Source organism: Anastrepha ludens, chromosome 6 (genome assembly GCF_028408465.1).
Source record: "Anastrepha ludens isolate Willacy chromosome 6, idAnaLude1.1, whole genome shotgun sequence".
Taxonomy (NCBI): domain Eukaryota; kingdom Metazoa; phylum Arthropoda; class Insecta; order Diptera; family Tephritidae; genus Anastrepha; species Anastrepha ludens.
The window spans coordinates 108,703,435-108,724,858 of record NC_071502.1 but is presented as its reverse complement, the minus strand read 5'-3'; the positions used below and the strand labels follow the sequence as shown (position 1 = coordinate 108,724,858).

Below are 21,424 nucleotides of genomic sequence, written 5' to 3'. Positions count from 1 at the left end.
CTGTTAATGTATTTATTTAATGCAATTATTATATATTAACTCGAAATTTTCCTGCTCAATGGAAAGTGGCTCAAATTAAAATGGTCCTCAAACCAGGCAAAAAACCAGATTCAGTTAAATCGTATCGTCCAATCAGCTTGCTAACGATCACTTCCAAACTTATGGAATGTCTTATTCTTAAAAGACTGTTTTCGATCAACGAAGAACGAAAATTAATACCCAATCATCAGTTTTGTTTTCAAAGAGAACACAGCACAATACAACAAGTTCATCGAATTGTTGAATACATTCACATTGCATTGGAACACAAAAAATACTGTACAGCAGCGTTCCTCGACATTGCCCAAGCTTTTGACAGGGTATGGCACGACGGTTTGCTCTACAAAGTTAAAACCAGCCTTCCTCTATTTTTTGTTCAAAATTAGCTTTATTCATCAACGTAATTTCCATTAAGAACAACGCAATCATTCCAGCGTCGCTCTTACATTTCAATACCACTTGTGTAGAACGATTTATCTTTTGCCCCAATATAGGACTCAGCGACAACCTCTTCATTCGAGCTTTTGTTAGGACAACGAAAATCGCTGGTAAACACTGAAAGCCTAAACTGCCGAATACGGTGGATGAGTTTGCCATTGTTTTGATTGACTTCTGACTGACTTGTTTTTGGTCAACAGTGAACAAACACGCACCCACTTGCAACAGAGCTTTCCCATAGTCAAATGCTCATGCAATATAAAGCATGCTGATGTTCTTTTGATATATTTGCGATGTCAGCTAACTCACGCAACTACACTTTTTGATCACTCAAAACGATTTTGTGGTTTTTTTTTTATTTTCTTATATATTTTCTGGATTATGGATTTTTTTTATATTTTCTGGTGTTACCGCCTCATTTGGATGTCTACTGCGTTGTGCATCATCGGTGTCTCAACGAGTACTCTTGAAGTCAGTATGCCATCATTTTAGTATTGTTTCTGATGCAGCGGAGCCCCTGTAATACTTTTTAAGCCATTGCTTCGCTTGAACGGTATTTTTCCCAATCAAGAGCAGTGAAATTAAAACACGAAATTATTTTTGATCCATTGTTTTCAAAATAACAAAAGTAGCGTCACTCTTAGCACAATAACTCACGAACTAATGAAAAGAATATCATGAAATTTTAACAGCTGTATTTTTAAGGTTAGTGCTAACTGAAGAAGAGAATGCCATAAAACTAGTGACATCTCTGTGTTAGGTCCGGAACATTTCAGGCAATGTATTACTCAATCCAATTGCTTTCTGCCGATTTCTACGACTCTACCATTTTTTATTATTTCCAAATGCATTTGACAATAAATGGAGTATAGGCTAAATCTACTATTTGGGCCTCAGCGCCTTCTAGCGAATATATTTTTACTTCTCATGCAACTAATACCCACATCTCTTTATAGTGATTTAAATCCATCTTTTACTACGATTTTTAGAATTATTTGCGTCCAGCGCCACCTTGCAGGTATTTTGATTGCTCTCATATATCCAATACCCATTCTAAATATGAGCTTAATCGGACCTTAAATGCGGTTGTAAAAACTTTTCGACAGGTATTTTATGCCAAACCCGAGCATTTTAACCCCAAAAACCCTAATACTTCTCCTTAGGAGGACTAAGGCATGCCTTGCTTTCAGAACATGTCTTTTTTCTATATGAGCACAATTTTTCCCAAAAAAACAATACATTGAAGATTTCATTCTGAGAAGAGTTAAGCTAGGTTAGGTAAATGTGGCAGCCGCTGAAGTCAATATTACTTCCTAGCCAGAGGTGCAGACACATTGCCATAGTTTGACTAACTATTCCCCCTTGAATCATCCATCATCTTCATATGTATTAGCATTACAATCTCGGGTGGACCCATGCCTCCTCTACAATAAGTCTCCATTCTTCTTGACTGCCCGCTTTCGCTCTATGTTGTGAGATTCTCATCTTACGTACGACGTCTTCTACGTCTTGCAACCATCGTCGCCTTGGCCGGTCTCTCCTTCTTGCTCCTTCAGGATTTGATTCAAAAACTTTTTTGGTCACTCTTTCGCTGGTCATTCATAGGACGTGTCCACACCACCGTCATCTTTGCGACTTTATAAACCGCGTTACATCTCGTCCCCGCGTTACATCTCGTCCCGCGTTTAAATCACTGAGCTCGTTGTTATGCCGTACAAGGGATGTACCGTCTTCGAATCGTATAGGGCCGAATATTTTTCTGAGAATTTTCCTTGAATCATCCAGTGGCCCCGAAAAATCCAGTCACTGGCTTTAAGTCAGTATCAGCCACCGAATTTGAATTGGCTAAAAATTATATTCCTTGAAGCCGAGATGTGAAATAATTTAATTTTTCTTACAGTTTTAGCAGTTTCTGTAGCACCCTAAAAAAGGTCTATGCAGCATTTTTGCTTGCCCATCTATTAAATATTGCCCTACCAGCGACACCATTTACCAGTAGACACCTTTTTTTCTTCAGAAAGTATCTCACCTTGTATTTTTTTCCGGTCAAGTGTCGCCGATGAGTGCTCTGAAATACGGCAACTAACCATTTCTTAAGTTTCTTCAAATCTTTATATTTTCTTTTTATTTGTTTTTAACAATAAAAAGTGCCTCAACCAAAAATATTACATCACATTTCAGAGCACAAATATATAAAGAAGACAATTATCATATTTCCAAATCATTGGCTAAGCTACATCCGCGTATTTAGACTTCAACTGGGTGTTTGTTTTTTTAAGAAACGTTTAGGCTGTTAAGAAAAACTTTTTGATATTTTATATTCACTCTGGAAATACTACCAGTTTATCCTGCACAAGCATACCCAGCTACTTCAGCGATGGTAGACATTACACAAGTTTCTACATATTCTACTTGTTATTTCACGATGTACGCCCTTCATGATTACCTATAGTGGTGCGCTCATTTAAGAACTGAGCCATCGGCCAGGAAAACAACAAAAATACACAATTTTTGTAAAACCAGAAAGGTGTTTCTGTGAGCTCAACACGTATGAGAAAATAAAACAATGTGCATGTGAGTGCACACATCATAAACATAAACACTGTAGTGTGCAATTAAAGAGAGAAAATGTCAGCACTTGTACTTCTACACGTATGAATGAGCGTGAATGTTCTTGGGCCTGACATTGTTGCTGCATCCGTAAGTAACTCAGGTACACGTGGTAGACAGCATTTAATGTAGAAAGAGCGGAAATGAAATGAGGGCGCACACAATGCAGGTGTCGCTCGCTTTTGTTGGTGGTGATAAAAAGCCAAATGATAAGATTTTAAGTGCCACACTTGGAAGAGATGAAAAAAACTTAATACACAGACATAGGCCACTACACTACTAAAGCGCACAGAAATAAGTTAAAGAGAAAAAAATTAAAAAAGTAGAAAAAGAAAATAAAAATAGAAATAAAATAAAATAATAAGAAAATAAAACTAAGAGTATAAGAAAATAAAATAATAGGGAAATAAAAAAATATGCAAAAAATAAGATAAAATGAAATAAGAAACTAATTAAAAAATTAAGTAAAATAAAGCAAATTAAAAATAAAATTCACAAAAAATAAGCTAAAAAAATTACAAAATAAATTAAAAAAGTACAAAATTGAATTAAAATTAAATTTTATTGTTGAGCTAAATAAACATTTTATCGAAATGGTTGAGACATGAAGCGAGCCACTTAAGGGTAAAACTGTAGAACTGTATAAAATTCAAAGATCGACTTTTCTGCTTTTTGCTTAAGACATGCGCTGATACTCTAAACATGGCACACTTAGAGGACTAAGGTGAAACATTTCTACACATTTCAATTTTAAATATTTGTGTAGCGGCTCTCTGCCCGAGAGTATAAGTATAAGTATAAGTATAAGTATAAGTATAAGTATAAGTATAAGTATAAGTATAAGTATAAGTATAAGTATAAGTATAAGTATAAGTATAAGTATAAGTATAAGTATAAGTATAAGTATAAGTATAAGTATAAGTATAAGTATAAGTATAAGTATAAGTATAAGTATAAGTATAAGTATAAGTATAAGTATAAGTATAAGTATAAGTATAAGTATAAGTATAAGTATAAGTATAAGTATAAGTATAAGTATAAGTATAAGTATAAGTATAAGTATAAGTATAAGTATAAGTATAAGTATAAGTATAAGTATAAGTATAAGTATAAGTATAAGTATAAGTATAAGTATAAGTATAAGTATAAGTATAAGTATAAGTATAAGTATAAGTATAAGTATAAGTATAAGTATAAGTATAAGTATAAGTATAAGTATAAGTATAAGTATAAGTATAAGTATAAGTATAAGTATAAGTATAAGTATAAGTATAAGTATAAGTATAAGTATAAGTATAAGTATAAGTATAAGTATAAGTATAAGTATAAGTATAAGTATAAGTATAAGTATAAGTATAAGTATAAGTATAAGTATAAGTATAAGTATAAGTATAAGTATAAGTATAAGTATAAGTATAAGTATAAGTATAAGTATAAGTATAAGTATAAGTATAAGTATAAGTATATATTATTAGGTTAGAAGTCTTGGGAAGCCTTCTCACTTTGAACAAGATTGTCTCATAAAATCTGTTCACAAAGTGTACGCGCACATTAATCTTAAGGGATTATACGTAATATTTCCATTAGAACGACTCACATCAATTTACCACTACCCTCTTCAATACCACCTCGATTTCCAGCATTGGATGATACCAACTAAATTCAAAGTAGCACAAAGTTTTATGAAATATTATTAAATAAATTACCATTTCAGAAGCAGCTAACATTTCATCGCTCAACGCTAACGCTTTTCTCACGCGCATGCGAAAAATTTGCATAGTAAAAACATATTTATTTTGCGTTCCAATAAACACACATTTTTAGCAGTCAACTCCGCGTCAGCGAGTTCATGAATCAAGGTCATTGCCGATTTGGCGCCAATTTGGCTGCGTGAACTTGACCCGCCTACTCCAAGTTCACAACCTCACCACCACGAAGACGAACAAACTAACTACCAACAATTTGTCTCCACTGACAATTTGTCTCTTTTTTCCGCTTCGCCTCATTGAACATCAAGCACAAGCATTAGGCGAACAAACTTTGTTGCCGCAAAACGCATTTATATGCTGGGCTAGTCACAAAGTTAATTAACGCACTAAATTTTTAGTGCCAATGACCGTTAAAGTGTAGCTTTACGCAACTATTATTTGGCTTTAAAGTGTTGCCATGAAACAAGTTTTCTGACATATTTCACTTTGCAATTTTCTTGCTTAATATTCTTTTAGGTAACCATCATTTCGCCTTATGACCTTGAGTTCGCTTTTGCTGCATGGCTGGCTTAATATCGCTGTGACGGCTACAAAGTTTTCGGTCAGCTGAGAATATTTATATTTATTAGCCATCTAGCACCTAGTAGCTCGCTTATTATGAGGCGAGTCAGATAAATGGTCACATTTAGTCTTGCTTGGCTGCGTCCTTGCCACCTTCTTGATCCTGTCATTATTGTGCTTATTATTTGGCTTTCAGAAAGGCACTTATCGTTGTTTGCTTTGTGAATTTTCTACTAAGTGTGGATGTAGTTCTTTGTGGTTGAAAAATGTAATTTTAAATAATTATAAAATGAATTTAATATTTTATGCAGTTGATAGTTTTAAGGTACGACAAGTGTTGGTGGCCTGAGTTTGCTTTGCTTGTGACTTTGCTTTTGACTCTGTAAATTATCAACTGTCATTCTGCATTGAGTATTAGAGTATTAATTGGCGAGATCGGCCTTTCAGATCTTGCGAAACTTTTCAAATATAATACTGATTTTCTTGAGAATAGGTGGTTAGCTAATGTCAGAGTCCAGACTACTCAAACCAGAGTCGGGAAGGCTCAATAACTCCCGCTTGTTTTATAGTCCGCTCACTATTTTAGCTATATATGCCCTACTTGAGCTCTAAATTCTAAATCATGTAATATGTCACACAAGTCGAGTACAGATATGAGCACGGAGTACATAGGAATGGTTTTAGAAATACATTTTCAGAGCGGCCCAGGCTTTTCTTTTTTTCACGAGAAAGCAGCATCGAAAGCCTAGCACCGTCAAGTACATATTTCGTCGGAAGACGGTTCGAGTATTAGAATCAACGTCCGCTATGGTTTTGATGCAATATATGATAAGTCACATCTACCTGTTGCCCACGTTAATATCATTTAAGGTCCTCGACTCATTTGAAATGGTGTTTCTTTAAAAGCGTGTAAAACGGAAACGCAAATATATTTTTTATTTTTGTTTTGAGTATTTCTTACTTTTTATTTCTTGATCTATTAATAAACATTATAAATAAAAAAATTTTGTGGCCATACGAGGTTCGTTCAAAAAATTGTCTGCCTTCAAAAAATTATCTTTTTAAAAATGGTATGTCGCTGGCGACACGGATTCTGGCACTCAACGATGTCTGAAATCAAAAAAAAACAACAAGATTCTTATTCGGTATGAATCTCGTTATCCTGTGAACTACGATGTTAAAAAAAAAACTTTGACAAAATGGCGGACGTTCAAAGATGAAACCCCGTTTTTTGACCCTTTTTTCATAAAAGGTTAAAAAAAAGGTTAAAGTTTAAAAAAATACTAAAACATTTTTTTCCAAATGGTCGTAGTTCACACGATAACGACATCAATTCTACGTCAATTAAATTTTATTTCATCAAAATCGGTTCAGTAAAACCGTTAAAAGATTTTGGTTCAACCCGAAGTATAAAAGTCACTTTGAAAAGCTCACGAGCTACACTGGAAGTATGGACCTAAAAGAGAGAAGTCTCTTTTGGTTGTGTCCCCAGTAAGGATTTCGCCTAGCATAGCCCCATAGTTTGGTGTCAGCAAACCTCTCTAAGCTCTAGCTCTTCAGTCCTTAGCTTCTCCTTGATGATGTGTTGTTCCATAACAAGGAAGGGCTCGGGTTCTATTAAAGCCGAGGCCGTAGCCACTCTCGCCATTGCGTCTGTTATTACGTTCCCAATTATGTCAGTTCCCTGTGTCATGGAACCCAAATAAGCCGGATGCAATTGTGCATTCTTAGTAGATTGAGTTTCTCGGTACACTCAATTACCGGTGAGAATGAAAACCACTTGACTGACTGTCACTCAGAATGGCAATTCGCTCATTTCGGACATTTCTGTCTAAGTTTATCTCTGCACATAGAAAATGGCATACATCGCCGACTGGAAGATGCTTGAGAAAATGCCAATCGGCACAGACCGTTTGATTCTGGGGACGTAATTTCTAGCGCCTATACCTTTTGGGGTCTTTAAGCCGTTTGCGTACCAGTGCAGAGTGCAGTCCTTGAGTTTCTTTTCAAATGCAGATCTACTTCAGCTTAACTTATTGTTCAATTCAATTCTGAACTTCTTTTTGAATTTCATCACCTTAGTGATATCATCTCTGGATGAGTATCTGGGTGAGTGGGAGCTGCAGCCTTAGCATTTCCATGTTTTAAGATGGCACCACTACAGCCATCTCCCGAGAAAATAATCGATTTCTTTTTTACATACCATGTATTATCAATTTTTATATATTATATAAAATTAAAATGCCTTCATTGTATAAGTATTTTATTTCAATTTTTATCGTACTGCGACAAATTACCAACGATTGCGTTGCCAACTTTACATTAACAATTTTCTCACATCAGCAACTATATTCCAAATATTTTTCAAAAATTTTATTAAAAATCTTTTTTCTGCATATTTACGTCATAGTTATTAAAATCAAAGTTTAAATTGTGAATCAAAATATAAATTCACTAATAATTTCTTTTCTATCTCTCTGTGCCTTTCTCTCTTTCTCGTTCGCTCTTAAACTTTCAGGGGCTTTGGCAAACAAGGATTTCAGTGTCAAGGTGAGTTCAAAACATTTATTGCAAAATGTTCTACTTGACTGACAGACACAAGCGATTACGAACAAACAAAAAAGTCACACAATTGAAATAGTTTCCTTGCAGAGGTATGTGCAACTATCACTTAAACTTTTACCCAACTATCGCTGACAGTCTAATGCAATACACGCACAGTATAGCCCATAATGGACTTATGAATTGAGATCTATCCGAAACGCATTTACACACAAACTTACTTAGACTGATATATAGGTATATATAGTGTACATTTGTATGTAGTAGTTGCTCGCAACAGTTTAGGACATGTCACAGCAAACTGACTTTACTTTAGAAACGCCTGCGGCAAAACTTTTGTCCACAGTTTAATATTGACGAAGGACAGCAGGCACTGCAGCGTTTTCAACTTTTCATGTATCACTAACTTTTTATGTCGTTTCTCCCTCTTTCTTCCACTATTTTTGCAGTTTGCTCGTATGTTGTGCACAAGCGCTGTCATGAGTACGTCACATTCATATGCCCGGGCAAGGATAAAGGAATCGATTCCGTAAGTTTTTCTAAAAAAATAAGAAAAGAAATTGAAAAATACGAAAACGCAGAAACTGAAATATATATAATTTATTTATTTTAACTTCTTTGAGAAGCATTTAATAAATTACTAAATATACTATTTTTATTACTATACATATTTTTTATTAATAATCATTTCTCTTAATATAAAGCAAATATTTTCGCAATCATGAGCGCATTTTTAATCACTTAGAATCAATTTTATTTTATGCGTATTTCATTAGAGGTATTTTTTTAGAGTCTCTTAGAGTCAGTAATTGAAAAGCTGTAGTTTTAAGAGGAAAAGTAATAACTAAAGATTTAGCGCCATTTATGCAACCATTTGTGAGTAAAAATTTTGTAGGTAGTCATTTGTTATAGCAGCATTAGTTGTAAAAAAAGTTCGCATATATAAAATAAAATCTCTTCTTGTGCTGCACACGCCGCTTTTGAAACTCCCTCACACACAATTATACACTTGCACGCATACATGCAACTTCACAACATATACTTGTAGTACTTATACATAGCACAAACTTATGTACATACATACATACCGCCAGCATCAAACTAAAGTGGACACCACATACTTAATTAACAAGTTTTGACAATTTATTTACATATTTTTTATTATCACTTTTTTTATATAGAAATCTATTTCATACCACAACAAAAGCAATATAACGAAAAAGGTTCAAACTTTATACAAAATTTAGAACTATTTGGCAAATTTCCATAAAAAATGTCACCTTTTTAATAAGAATTTTGGGAATTTTTTTTTTAATTTTCCTGGGTATGCAATTGTATAGTCCATTAAATTTATGACAGAATTACACACTAGGCTGTTCAATAAATTTTGCAGTTCGATAAGAAAAACTCAAACTTATGGTTTGAGATGCACTTTATTATTCGGTATTGTCTCCCTGAACATCAACAGACTTGTTCCAATGAGATTCCAATTTATCAAATCCATCCCTGAAGTGAGAATCTAGAAGGACTGCAAAATATGCTTCGGCAACTGTTATGACCTCCGCATTTGTTAAAAAATGTTGTCCACGCATAGATTAGATTTTTTTAGTCAGGAAACAGATGAAAGTCACTAAGGGCGAAGTCTGGTGAATACAGTGGATGCTTTAACAATTCGAACTTTAATTCATGGCCATTGTCAAAATGCTCTTGCGAGATGATGCATTAAAAATTTTGAATTTTTTTCTTTTGCAAACTGAGTAGTTTTTCTTAAAAATTTTTCCTTTCAGTTGAACTAAATGTTGCAATAATATTCAGAATTTATTGTGTTACCAGTTTGCAAGTAATCCCGAAACAAAATTCCTTTCACATCTCAAAAAACTTACGCCAACACCTTCTTGTCCAATTTCTGGACACGAACGCGTTTCGGAGCTGATGTATCAGGTTCACATCACTCTTTAGCCTCTTGTTTTGGTTTAGGATAATAGAATCGATGGACAAAATATAGCTGAGAAAGTAACCTTCGAATGGTATTTTATTCCATTATTAGCGAATGCGGCATCCATTGTGCACACAGATTTCTGAAACCCAATAAAATCAAAACCAATCAAAATATTGCTTACACTGCCCAATGATATGTTTAGGGCTTCTACTAAATCTCTTTCAGTCGCAAGAAAGGCAAGTGGGATAATCAAAAGGCCATAAATGATGTCCAAGCCAATTCTGTGGTTTCTTTCTTTCACACAACAACCTTTTACTTCTACGACAATGTTTCAGAACACCTTTTTAATAGCCGACCTGAGCGCTGAGCGTCTTCACTAACTCTGTATTTTGACTGAATAGACTAAACAAACTTTGCAAAATAAATAAAATAGACTACAGCACTTGAAAATCACTGTATTTCTTGACCAAAAGTACATAGTAACAAAATATACTATTGTACTTCCGTAAGCATCTGTTGCGTTTTTCTTTTTGTGTGTGAGTGACAAATTTAAATACGGTGCATAAGTAAATTTCTTCATAATTACAATTTTTTCCTAATTGACTTATTTATGCAGCTCCATAACTAAGGTATTCAATCGACTTTACTGTAACCGAGTGTTTGTAGTTATGAGGGGAGCAAAGTTCTGCTAAGTAACGCCACATTCCTCTTCCTCTTTCAACGTTTTTGAACTCGTATCATAATTTTTTCACCACTCCCCAAAAAGGTATTTCGACAAAGACGACGAAAATCAAACCTGTCACTCTTTGCAGATACATTGGCCTTTAAATAGTCACTTGCAGGTTTTGCAATCTCCATGTGCGACAATTCGGTTTGATAGCATAGACGTTGAGCTATTGTTGAGAAATTACAACGGACAGAAAATTTTATTTTTCAGACGAAATTTAACGTTCATTTTGAGCGGCTCTAACACACAAAATGCAGGCTAAAACGAAACTAAGGTTTACTTGCCGCAATTTCTAAGTCAGTTGGACTATTTTTATGTATTATTCGAGAATTTTGCTCAAGATTTTCATCAAATGCTGAATCAATAAGGCTGAGCCCTATTCTTAGACTGCGGGTACAGTAGTGACCACAACAGCCACATTTTTATCGATGTAAACAATTTCCACGAATTTGTGAACACTATTCGAGATATTCTTGATGAATTAGCAGCTGACATTCGATGAAAATTTCTTTCTCATCGAAATTAAAATTTGGGGTTACCCATTTCGTCCACAGAGGCATAGTACTGGCTGTCAATAAGGGTTTTTAGTCTGCAAAAGTTCTCATTCTCAAATTGAATTCATCACTCAAAACCAATATCTGCATTTGACTCACCCTGTACAAATAGCATTTTTGTAGTTTTCCATTTGCAGTCCTTAAAAACAGAATGACACTTGAAAGCCTACTACACTCTGCCAACAAGTAAGAATACACACACACACGAGTGCAGCAGACAATATAAATCCCAACACACACAAATGTAGTAATTCGTCGAGTGCAGTGCATGAGAAAGCGTCAGCTGCGTGCAAAGTATAGATAATGGAAACGCAAAACTTCGCCAGTGCATTTTTTTCTTTACCGCACACGGGTACACAAATACATTTTTGAACAAATTAATATATACCCAATATTTTGGCCATTTAAAAAAATGGCGAGTGTTCGTTATATGCAGAAAATGCGGAACACCGTCAAGGAAAAAAATTATCAAAAATCAACCGGAATTTTGAGCCATAGAAGTGGGTAGGAAATTTTTCTTTTAAGGGGTTGCATACGTCCAAACTATTTTTAGAAATGATAACAATAGAAATAAATAAAAAAAAATTGAATACATTGTTCATTAGTACTTAAACGTTTCAAAAAAATTTATTTTAATTTTTCTTTACAAAAATTAGTATATAGAAAATCTCGTGGCCCAAAGTGCAATGAAAAAAATCTTGCTACGCGGGCTGCATAATTTCTCTTTGAAATGTTGATGGATATGTAAAAAGTAAAAAATGTAAAATAAGGTTTTAGTTCTAGTTTGACGAGCCGAATTTTTGAATTCCGAAAAATTTTGCAATTTACGGTATTTTAAAAAAAGTATGTGTTTTACCTCGTAATTGTCACACTTTAATTATGTGTATAATTCTTTTTAAATAAAAATATCAAAAATCCGGCTCGACAGATTATAGAGAAAACGCTTACGAATATTCAAAAAAAAACCGCATCAAAAAATATTAAAAACTGTATGAGTTATCATGCAGACCATGCCGGAAAAAGTAATATAGTTTCGAGAAAAACGAGTTTAAACGGCCACCTGCCTCAGACGAAGGACAGCTACCTGTGCGCATCAAACTCTCGTCGGGCAGTTACATTTTCCACCATTACTTTGTATCTACATTTTTTGCAATCGGCTTCCACCAAAATACGCCTAAAACTATAAAGAATAGTAAGCTGTAAAAAATCGATTTTTTGAAAGTTCTGGATGTATGTAACCTCTTAATTCTGATTAAAAAATTCAAAATTTTATTAAACTTTTTCGAATTTTTACAAATCTTTCAGAGGGCTGGAAATTTTAATTTATATTATATTTATTGTAGAATGAACCATATTTTTATAAAAAAATTATTGAAAATTATAAAAGCAAAAAAGAGAAAGTCAAAACTGTTAAAAATATTGCGCCTATTATTTCGATTACGGGTGTAAATATGTGTCTATGATACACACTTGTACATTCGCAATAACTGTAGGTGTTTATGTCTATATTTAAACGAGTTTTTGTTTTTGCAAAGGTTTTATTTTGTTCTAAACCGTATTGCTTTTTCCACGCAACACTTATTTAAATCATCATCATGAATTGCGAAAGTTTCTTGCGCGCTTATAGCCTACCCACAGGCGCAACGGCAAGTGAGTCGACGCGAAAAGATGCAGGGAGAAGACAAAAACTTTCTAGAGAAAACAAAATGCAATGAAGCTATAAAATGGAAATGGCATGGCTTTATTTTAGGAAACAAATGATAGCAAAAACAAAAACATATTTACCTTGCCAGGTACAACTTTATCTTTCCAATGCCGCACTTTCGCCTCAATTCGTTCATAATCTTTTTTTATTTATTTTTTTTATTTCTTACTTGAACGCGCAGTCGCTTGGAAAATGCGCATGTGTAGTGAAATGTATTCGCACACACGCACACACACACACCCAAACATGCAGGTGCAGTGCAAAAACGTGTTGCATGCCACACAGAAGTTGAAAATTTCGTTCACATTTGGTTTTTTTTGTTTTGTTTCAAATTTTATTTTTACGACTTTTGTTTCCACAAAAGTTGCGCCATCGTTCAGTCTAGCATGTGTGATACACGTGATACGTTGGATGGTGCTGAGGCGCGCACGTGCAATTTTCAATTGCATGGCACAAACAGTTGCCGAACAAAGTCAAATGTGAAGCGGCAAGCAAGCAGGCGGAAGTTGAGTCAAGAACGGTTGACGTAACTTCTTTTATTTAATTTTTATTTTTATTTTTATTTTAGAGAAAGCTATAGAGCAAGTCATTTTACTCTGTACTTAAGCGTTTTTAAGGCGACAGCAAGGATAAAGTGACTTGCACAGCGTAAGATATTCGCCTGTCATCAGCAGTTTGTTGCCTCTTCTTTTTGTCTGCTCTCAAATTCTGCGCCAAAAATTTAACCAGAGGACTACCTGAGGGAATACATATATTTGTGTGTACTCGTATGTGGCTCACTAACAATAATGGTGGCACATTTTTTATACATAACTTTCTACTTTGCTCAAGAATACATTAACTGATGTACACTCGAATACATAAATGTGCGAGAAAAAACGAAGCATTTTACATCTCCCTGACACGTTTTTTCGAAGCCTTCGAAGACTTTTTGTGTTTCATTTGGAACTTGCAGAGGCTCAAGAATTTTAAATATGCTTCTAAATAAAAGTAAATACATCCAAGATAGCTCACTTAATTTAAACAGCTAACTGAGTATTGAAATATTTTTTAGAAATAAAATGAAATTTCCACATAGACTCTACATACTGTGAGCGTCAAAAGAAAGCGGGCATCACATACTGATAAGTTTTGACTATTTATTTATTTATTTTGTAACTTCTGTTTATTTCTGTTATAAAAATATTGGAAATACTACAACAAAAACCATATTCAGCAAAGCTTCGAGCTTTGTAGAAAATTTATAAGAATCCGGCTAATATTCATCAACACTTCAAACTTTTTGCTCAAAATTTCATTAAGAGCTACTACTGTGGGCAAAAAGTAAGGTGAATTTGGTTGTAAAATGAAAAATCTTTATTTATTCTTGTAAATCAATTTCATCCCCTTCAAAATAATCCCCTCTCGATGAAATACACTTACGCCAACGATTTTTCCAATCCCCGAAACATGCCAAATAGTCCATTTTCGGTATAGCCATCAGCACCTTCTTCGATTCAGCTTTTATCTCCTCAATCGACTCGAAACGCGTTCCCCGGAGTGGTCTCTTGGGTTTTGGTGGTTGCGGAACGATATGCGTGGAATTTTTGGCGAAATGGTCACGAAGAACGAGTGCAGTGTGAGACGGTGCATTATCGTGATGCAAAAACCAAGAACTGTTGGCCCATAATTCTGGTCTTTTAGACGAATTGCTTCACATAAACGTCGCATAACGCTCAAATAATATTCCTTATTAACAGTTTGGCCAGGTGGAAGGAATTCATAGTGCACCACACCACGAAAATAGAAAAAAACTGTCATCATGACCTTTATTTTTGAACGACTTTGACGTGCCTTTTTCGGTCTGGCCTCGCCTTTAGCACGATATTCGCTTGATTGGTCGGTTGTTTCAGGGTCGTAAGCATAAATCCAAGTCTCATCTCCCGTAATGATGCATTTGAGCTTGTCCTGATAGTCTGAAAGCATTGTTTCACACACATCAACGCGACGACTTTTTTCCAAGAAATTGAGACTTTTCTGTACCAAACGAGATTTGACTTTTCGTAGGCCCAAATGGTCTTTCAAAATGGTTTTCATAGATCCTTCTGATATTCCGATCATATCAGTAAAGTCTTTAATAGTCAACCGACGATTTTTGAGCACTAACTCCTTCACTTTATTGACGTGTTGATCATCTGTTTACGTCGATGGTCGTCCGGAGCGCTCCAAGTCATCAACACGTTCTCGACCCTCTTTGAAGTCTTTGTACCACTTATAAACATTTTTCTGCGACATGGTCGAGTCACCAAATGCCTTCTGCAACATGCTAAACGTTTCCGCAGCCGAAATGTCATTCCGCAAACAAAATTTGATGGCACTTCTCTGCTCACTCAAATCAGACATTGTAAAAATCGAAAAATGCACTCTTGGTCGTTTGGTAAACACAAGCGTAAATATATTACTGATAATGACATTCACATGAAAGTTGGCCCAGATGTTATTAACAGTGCTGCCAACTCATGAAAAAAATAACTAGAGCGACATTTTAATCCCGCGAAGTTTGACAAATAAATTCACCTTACTTTTTGCCCACAGTAGTATAAGAAAATATTCGGGCATGCAATTTTATAGATCATTGAATTTTGGTATAATAAAGTGCAAGTTTCAACTGACTCAAAATTCGCGTTGATTTTTGAAAAAAATTTTATTGACGGTGTTAGGTGTTTTCTTCCATATAAAAAAATGGACAAAACCGCAATCGAAAAATTCTCAAAAATCACTGTGATATTCGTTTTACTTGCAACTTGTACTTTATTCTGCTAAACTATAAATCTGGATACGTGAAATTTTCCTATAAATTTTGAGTAAAATTTACCGAATTTTGGCGAAAGTTCTTAGTAAAAAGTTTGAAATTGTGATGAAAATTTACCGAATTTCAGAAATTTTATACAAAGCTCGAAACTTAGTTTATATTTGGTTTGCTAGAAATCAAAAGGTCGATGCGCGGCTTAATACCAGCTGGGTTAACCTAACCTAACCTATAAACTGCCACATCAGACAAAATAAACAAGAAATGAGAGGAGCTTGTGGTCAGTTAAACGTCTTTAATTTCTTTTTTTTTTCTTTTTTCAGAAGATTAGTGATTTTAAATACTTCAGCTATAATGCTACAAAATTGAAGTAATTATTACACAAGTGCAGAAATGTTTTGGAATTATTAAATTTTAGAGAATCCCATATTTTTTTCTTTTAAGCCCAAGCACCTACTTTTTTCTACTTTGAGCGCACAGTGATGACTTGAAAAGTGGGAAATTTACTATTCACACTACAACAAAAACCATACAGCTTAAAGTTTCAACCTTTATACAATACTTATTTTATAAAAATTCGGCAAATTTTAGTCACCATTTCGAAATTTTTAGCCAGCGTATTTAGGATATTTCGAATTTGTTATGGGAATTTCTGAATATGCAGTTTTATAGCCCAATTAATTTTAGTATAATAAAGTGGAAGTTTAAAGTCACTCAAAATTTGTGTTGGTTTTTCAAATTATTTTTTGCGAGCTGCTGCTCCTTTTCTTTCATATAAAAAAGGCATCGTCCATTCGTTATAGGAGCATACAAGGACATTAACAAACAGTTTCTTTAAAGCTCTCACGCAACTCGTTTTATTCCATATTAAGGGGGTCTTCTGGTCTCGAGGCCCTGAAATGAAGGGTTTCTTTGGGGATTGATTGTGACAAATCCTGTGAATATTTAAAAAAAAATTTTTTTTTTTTTTTCAAAACCATTGAAATCGGAGTATAACTACTATGAAAAGTGTGACCAAAATGCTTAAAAAACACGATTTTCGGGGAAACGCGTTTAAAGATAAAGTTTATGATAAAACGGCCGGAGGAGGGTACACTTCGGTGCCCAGAAAAATGTGAAAAAATGCGATTTTCAAAAAATCCTTTCTGTGACGTATTCTCGCATACACATACAACAAAATTATGCAAAAAAAAAATCGATTTTCTTTTCGCTGGAGACCAGAAGACCCCCTTAACCCACTGCTACCGGTAAACCCTAAGCATTATTTCTATACAAAGGGGAATTAAACTTTTTTGTTGACTTGTCGCATTACGTGGCACTCAATTAAATATGTTTTCTAGTATGCATTTTCTTTGTAAAACAATAATAGTAATAATAAATGGTTAATAAGTGAGAAATATAGGTGTAAAGAAAAATAATAGTCTAATAAAAATATATGAAAATAAAATTTAAGAATTAGAAAAATAAAAACAATCTAAATAAATAAATTTTTAATTCTTTTTCATCATAATTTCATATCATTTGAAAATACATTCCTTCATATGAAAATGCGCTGGTGAAGTATTAGAAAAGTTTAAAAATTTAACCAGAATTAAAAAGAAATCAAAAGAGCACTCAAGCGCTCAATCAGCCATGAAAATTTATTTTAAAGGTTCTCATTAAAAATTGAAAACTGGTATAGAATAAGCCTCTAATAATTTTTTTTTTTTTTCAAACATTCAATTATATACGCTAGCGGAAATTTTAGAATTAAACTGAAGAATATCGCCGATATATAGAGCAAAAATATCTCATACTTGGCCGCTCACTCATTCATCTTCAGCTTTTAATGTCTCTTTTATTATAATTATAAGTATTTATTATTTCAAAAGAAATTCTTAAACTCACTCATGTGTTTTTTCTTCGTCTTCTTTTTGTACTCGTTTTCCATACTTTTTCACAACAACATCAACAACAATTCAACATCAAAATCATCAACTACAACATGCTGCATGCAACTTGCAACATATCTTACGTGTCTTGTGTCGTCTTGTGCGTCCAACATCACCACCAATCATCAACCAACTCACCAACGATAACATCAAAAAAATTTCAAATCAACACAAACATCAACATCGCCACGAAAAATGAAAACAAAAACTGACTACTTCAACTCTGAACAAAATTGCATTGCCAATTTAATTTACAACAACTGCGCGCAAAAACGTCACTTCAATTAACTAAAATGAATTTCAAAAATAAAAATGAAAACCAAAAAAACAAATTAAAAAAAAATATTATAAAACAAACTTCAAATTGTAAAATTTAATACGTAAATGATCGCCAAACAATATTACAAAAAACGAAACTTAAATTACGATTGACCAAAAAATCTCACAAATCTAAATATTTGGCATTCAAAAAAATTTCGTCGTCATTCATGCGCATAAAAATACAATCAACGTCGAAACCACCTCCACGCAATTGCAAACAATGCACCATCTTCACAACAAAAACTACAACAAATGCAATGTTTCATGATAACAACGATAACATTTCATGATAACATAATAAAAACAAATTTAATTCAATTTAATTGATATAAAAAAACAAAAATATTTTAATAATTTAAAAAATTTATTATTTCAAAAAAATTTTGAAAATTTTAAAAATTTATATTTAAACATTTTTAACATTTTTTGAAAATGTTTACTTAATTTGCATTGCGTGAAATACCACCAAAACTAAAAAAATGTATGATGGCGCTTTATATAAAAAATTTGCAAATAATATTTTCGAAAAACAATGTATAAAATAAAAAAAATTTCTTGTGATTCCCGCAAAACAAAACTAAAAATATTTAAAAAAATTTTAAAAATTATTATTTAAAAAAAAATTTCAAAAATTTTTACTTAATTTGCACTTCGTGTAATAACAAAACAAAAAATTCATGACAACGCTTTATATACAAATTTTTAAAATTATTTCCGAAAAAAATGTATAAAAAATTAAAAAAAAATGTTCAAAAATATTCTTTTGATTTACTAAAACTCTAAACAAAACAAAATTACACAAAAATAAATGTCCAATCTATTTAAAATAATTTAAATGAAATTCATCACATCCAAAAAAAAACAAAAAAAAAATCAAAATCAAATTGTCAAATTTCAATATGAAACAAAAAAACTATGATTTTCACTTGCACATCACAGGATTCACCACAAACAGTGCATCATTTCGAACCATTCACATTTGGTGGGCCAACTTTTTGCGACCACTGTGGCTCGCTACTCTACGGCATCTATCATCAGGGTCTCAAATGCTCAGGTAAACGCACGTGAATTGGGAATGTGTGAATGAGGAAAAACAATAATAAATTTAAGGAGCGCCAAGCGAGAGTGGAATGTTGAATTATTTAAATTAAAAAGTAGGAAATATTTAGTAATATTTTGCATGAATGACATAATTCAGAGGAGAGTTTCCATATTCCAAACGGAGTTTAGAAACAAGAGTCCCAGCAGAACTCTAAATATTAGAGCATATCCATGCATTGAATCATAAACCACATAATAAATTGAATGAACGAGTATGTGTGATATATTTAAATTTTACAAATAGCAACTTTTCTGGGGCTAGAAATATATAGGAAACCATAGAAAGAGTGTGTAAAAGAACTCTTCTCAAATTTTTCCGCAACGATTCAAATGTATGTCGTCAAATGCAGGAGCGTGTATGTTTTAGAATAAGCTTTTGTGAATTTTAAAATTTTTTTTTCAAAACAGCAAAAAAATACTTACAGGTTTACGTTGAAAGCAGATAATATTTTTTCTGTAACACAAATTTTCTTCACATAACGAAACGGAAAACTTCCACTTGAGCTCAACTGGGCTCATTCATCGAGGTCGAAATGCGCTCAATGTGACTGCGACTATGTATGCGTTATATTACCGTTATCCTAAAAGTCAAATATATATATATATATATATTAATATATCTTGATGCTATAGTTGCAAAGCAAAAATCATCTTATAAAGTTAAATGGCTTATCACTCATACGACATGGTGTACTAAAAACTACTCATACTATGCAAAATTATTCTACCATACAAATTTAGCAAAAAATCCTGCATACATGCCAAATTGAAATCAGCACAGCTACATTACATATCTTATTCTCAATTTGAAATATTTTCCTCAATATTTCTAGAAGCATCATTATATTAAGTTGGTGAAAAAATAAATCCATAATATTTTCACACCTTACGCCTTTTCTGTAGATTTATTATGTTTATGCTTAATTAAGTACCACAATTAATTAGTTTACCACCAAGCATACCAAATAAGTGCCAGTATAGTTTTGATAACCGCACTTTTTACATACTCATATACAAGATTGGTATGTATAACATCAATGGCTGAGAGGTGTTCCATTGTCGAATGCAAAATGCGTGAAGGCGACGAAGTGGAAAGCGAAGCGTGAAAATTGCACCAAGTGCCTTAATGCCGCTTAACAACACGTGTGACCTTAGACTTACGCCCACATACATACATATTCGCGCGCACATACGCACATTATCACTAGCAGGATTTTATGCACAATCCCTTTTTTATGAGACAGAAAGGGAAGCATTTAAATTAAATTACAGACAAAAAGGACAGCTTGTATGTGCGCTCGTACTCGTCTGTACTTGGATACACCTATCAGCGATAGCCAGGTGCGCAAAGTAGGGCTGAGCTCATGAAAAATATTTTAAAATTTTTTCGAGGAAAACACGGCGAATTCATAAAAGCCCTTTGGAGGGGTTAAAATTGTTTTTCAATTAAATAATTTTATGAGTTAAGAACTCGCAATAAACGAGTGGATTTGTGCATGGCTCTCATTCAAGATAGTCTCGGTGCACGTTGTTAAAATGAATTGCTCAATAATGTTATAGAAAAAATAAATATAAACCAAATTCCAGTGTTCGTGAATTCGTAGGTTCGCCCCATTTTGATGCATTTTTTTGGTACTGTAGAGTCACATAGATTTATTTTTGCTTGTTAAGAGGAGTAGGAGTCGAGCTATAGAAAAACTATGTTTATAGGCCTTACCTGCCTCATGACTGGAATTTATCTTAACTATTTAAAAAACAATGTTTTTATAAGACTAATGCTAGAAGGCTGATGCTAATCTGGAAATATTCAAAATTCACAAATCGTATAGATCTATGGTTTCAGAATACACATGCACTTTTCAACAAAAATATATACGATAGGTGGCGCTGAGTGTGAAATGTTCAAAACAAATCGTATTTAGGGTAGGACATGGTTCAGTGGAAATATTTTTGGCAAAACCAGGCTCACCAGATGGCACTGGAGCAAAATGTTGCGAAAACTTCTGGCCCGATTGGGTTCATATTCCGAATATAATAAAAAATATTTTCGCAGAAAATTGAGCTGCTAATTGACGACGTATTGCACAATTGTTTTGCTGTGAACATGTTTTATTTATTTATTTATTTATTTATTTATTTATTGTCTTTGAATGGATACATTCTTACAGACTATATTAAGCTAATGTACAATAGTTTATTAGTTACTAAGAAAAGAACGATTTAAGATGATTGACTAAGATGCCATACGGCCATGTAAAATCAGCACCAGAAGAATTGAAAAACATATTTAAATCTGAACATGCCCTAGGAATCGGAGCATTCATCCCATAGTTGGTTCTCGAGAAGCCAATTTTAAAGGTTTCGTACTGTCGGAGCCTCATATTGGGTATATTAAATTGAATTTTACTTAAGAGGGAAGGACAATCAATAGATCCAGAA

The 21,424-nt window shown here is 33.4% G+C and overlaps 1 protein-coding gene across 3 annotated transcripts in view; it reads left to right on the top strand.

Moving 5' to 3' along the window:
• Positions 1–21,424, top strand: part of LOC128865747 (protein kinase C, brain isozyme-like) — a 91,969-nt gene that overhangs the window by 15,359 nt on the left and 55,186 nt on the right. For 2 of the 3 annotated variants that reach the window (XM_054106063.1, XM_054106064.1), the window contains exons 2-3: positions 7,876–7,907; positions 8,369–8,448. In XM_054106063.1, the coding sequence (XP_053962038.1) occupies positions 7,876–7,907; positions 8,369–8,448 (112 nt within the window). Of the gene's footprint in view, positions 1–7,875; positions 7,908–8,368; positions 8,449–18,823; positions 18,939–21,424 lie in introns of all 3 variants that reach the window. The other variant, XM_054106062.1, reaches the window with a different exon arrangement.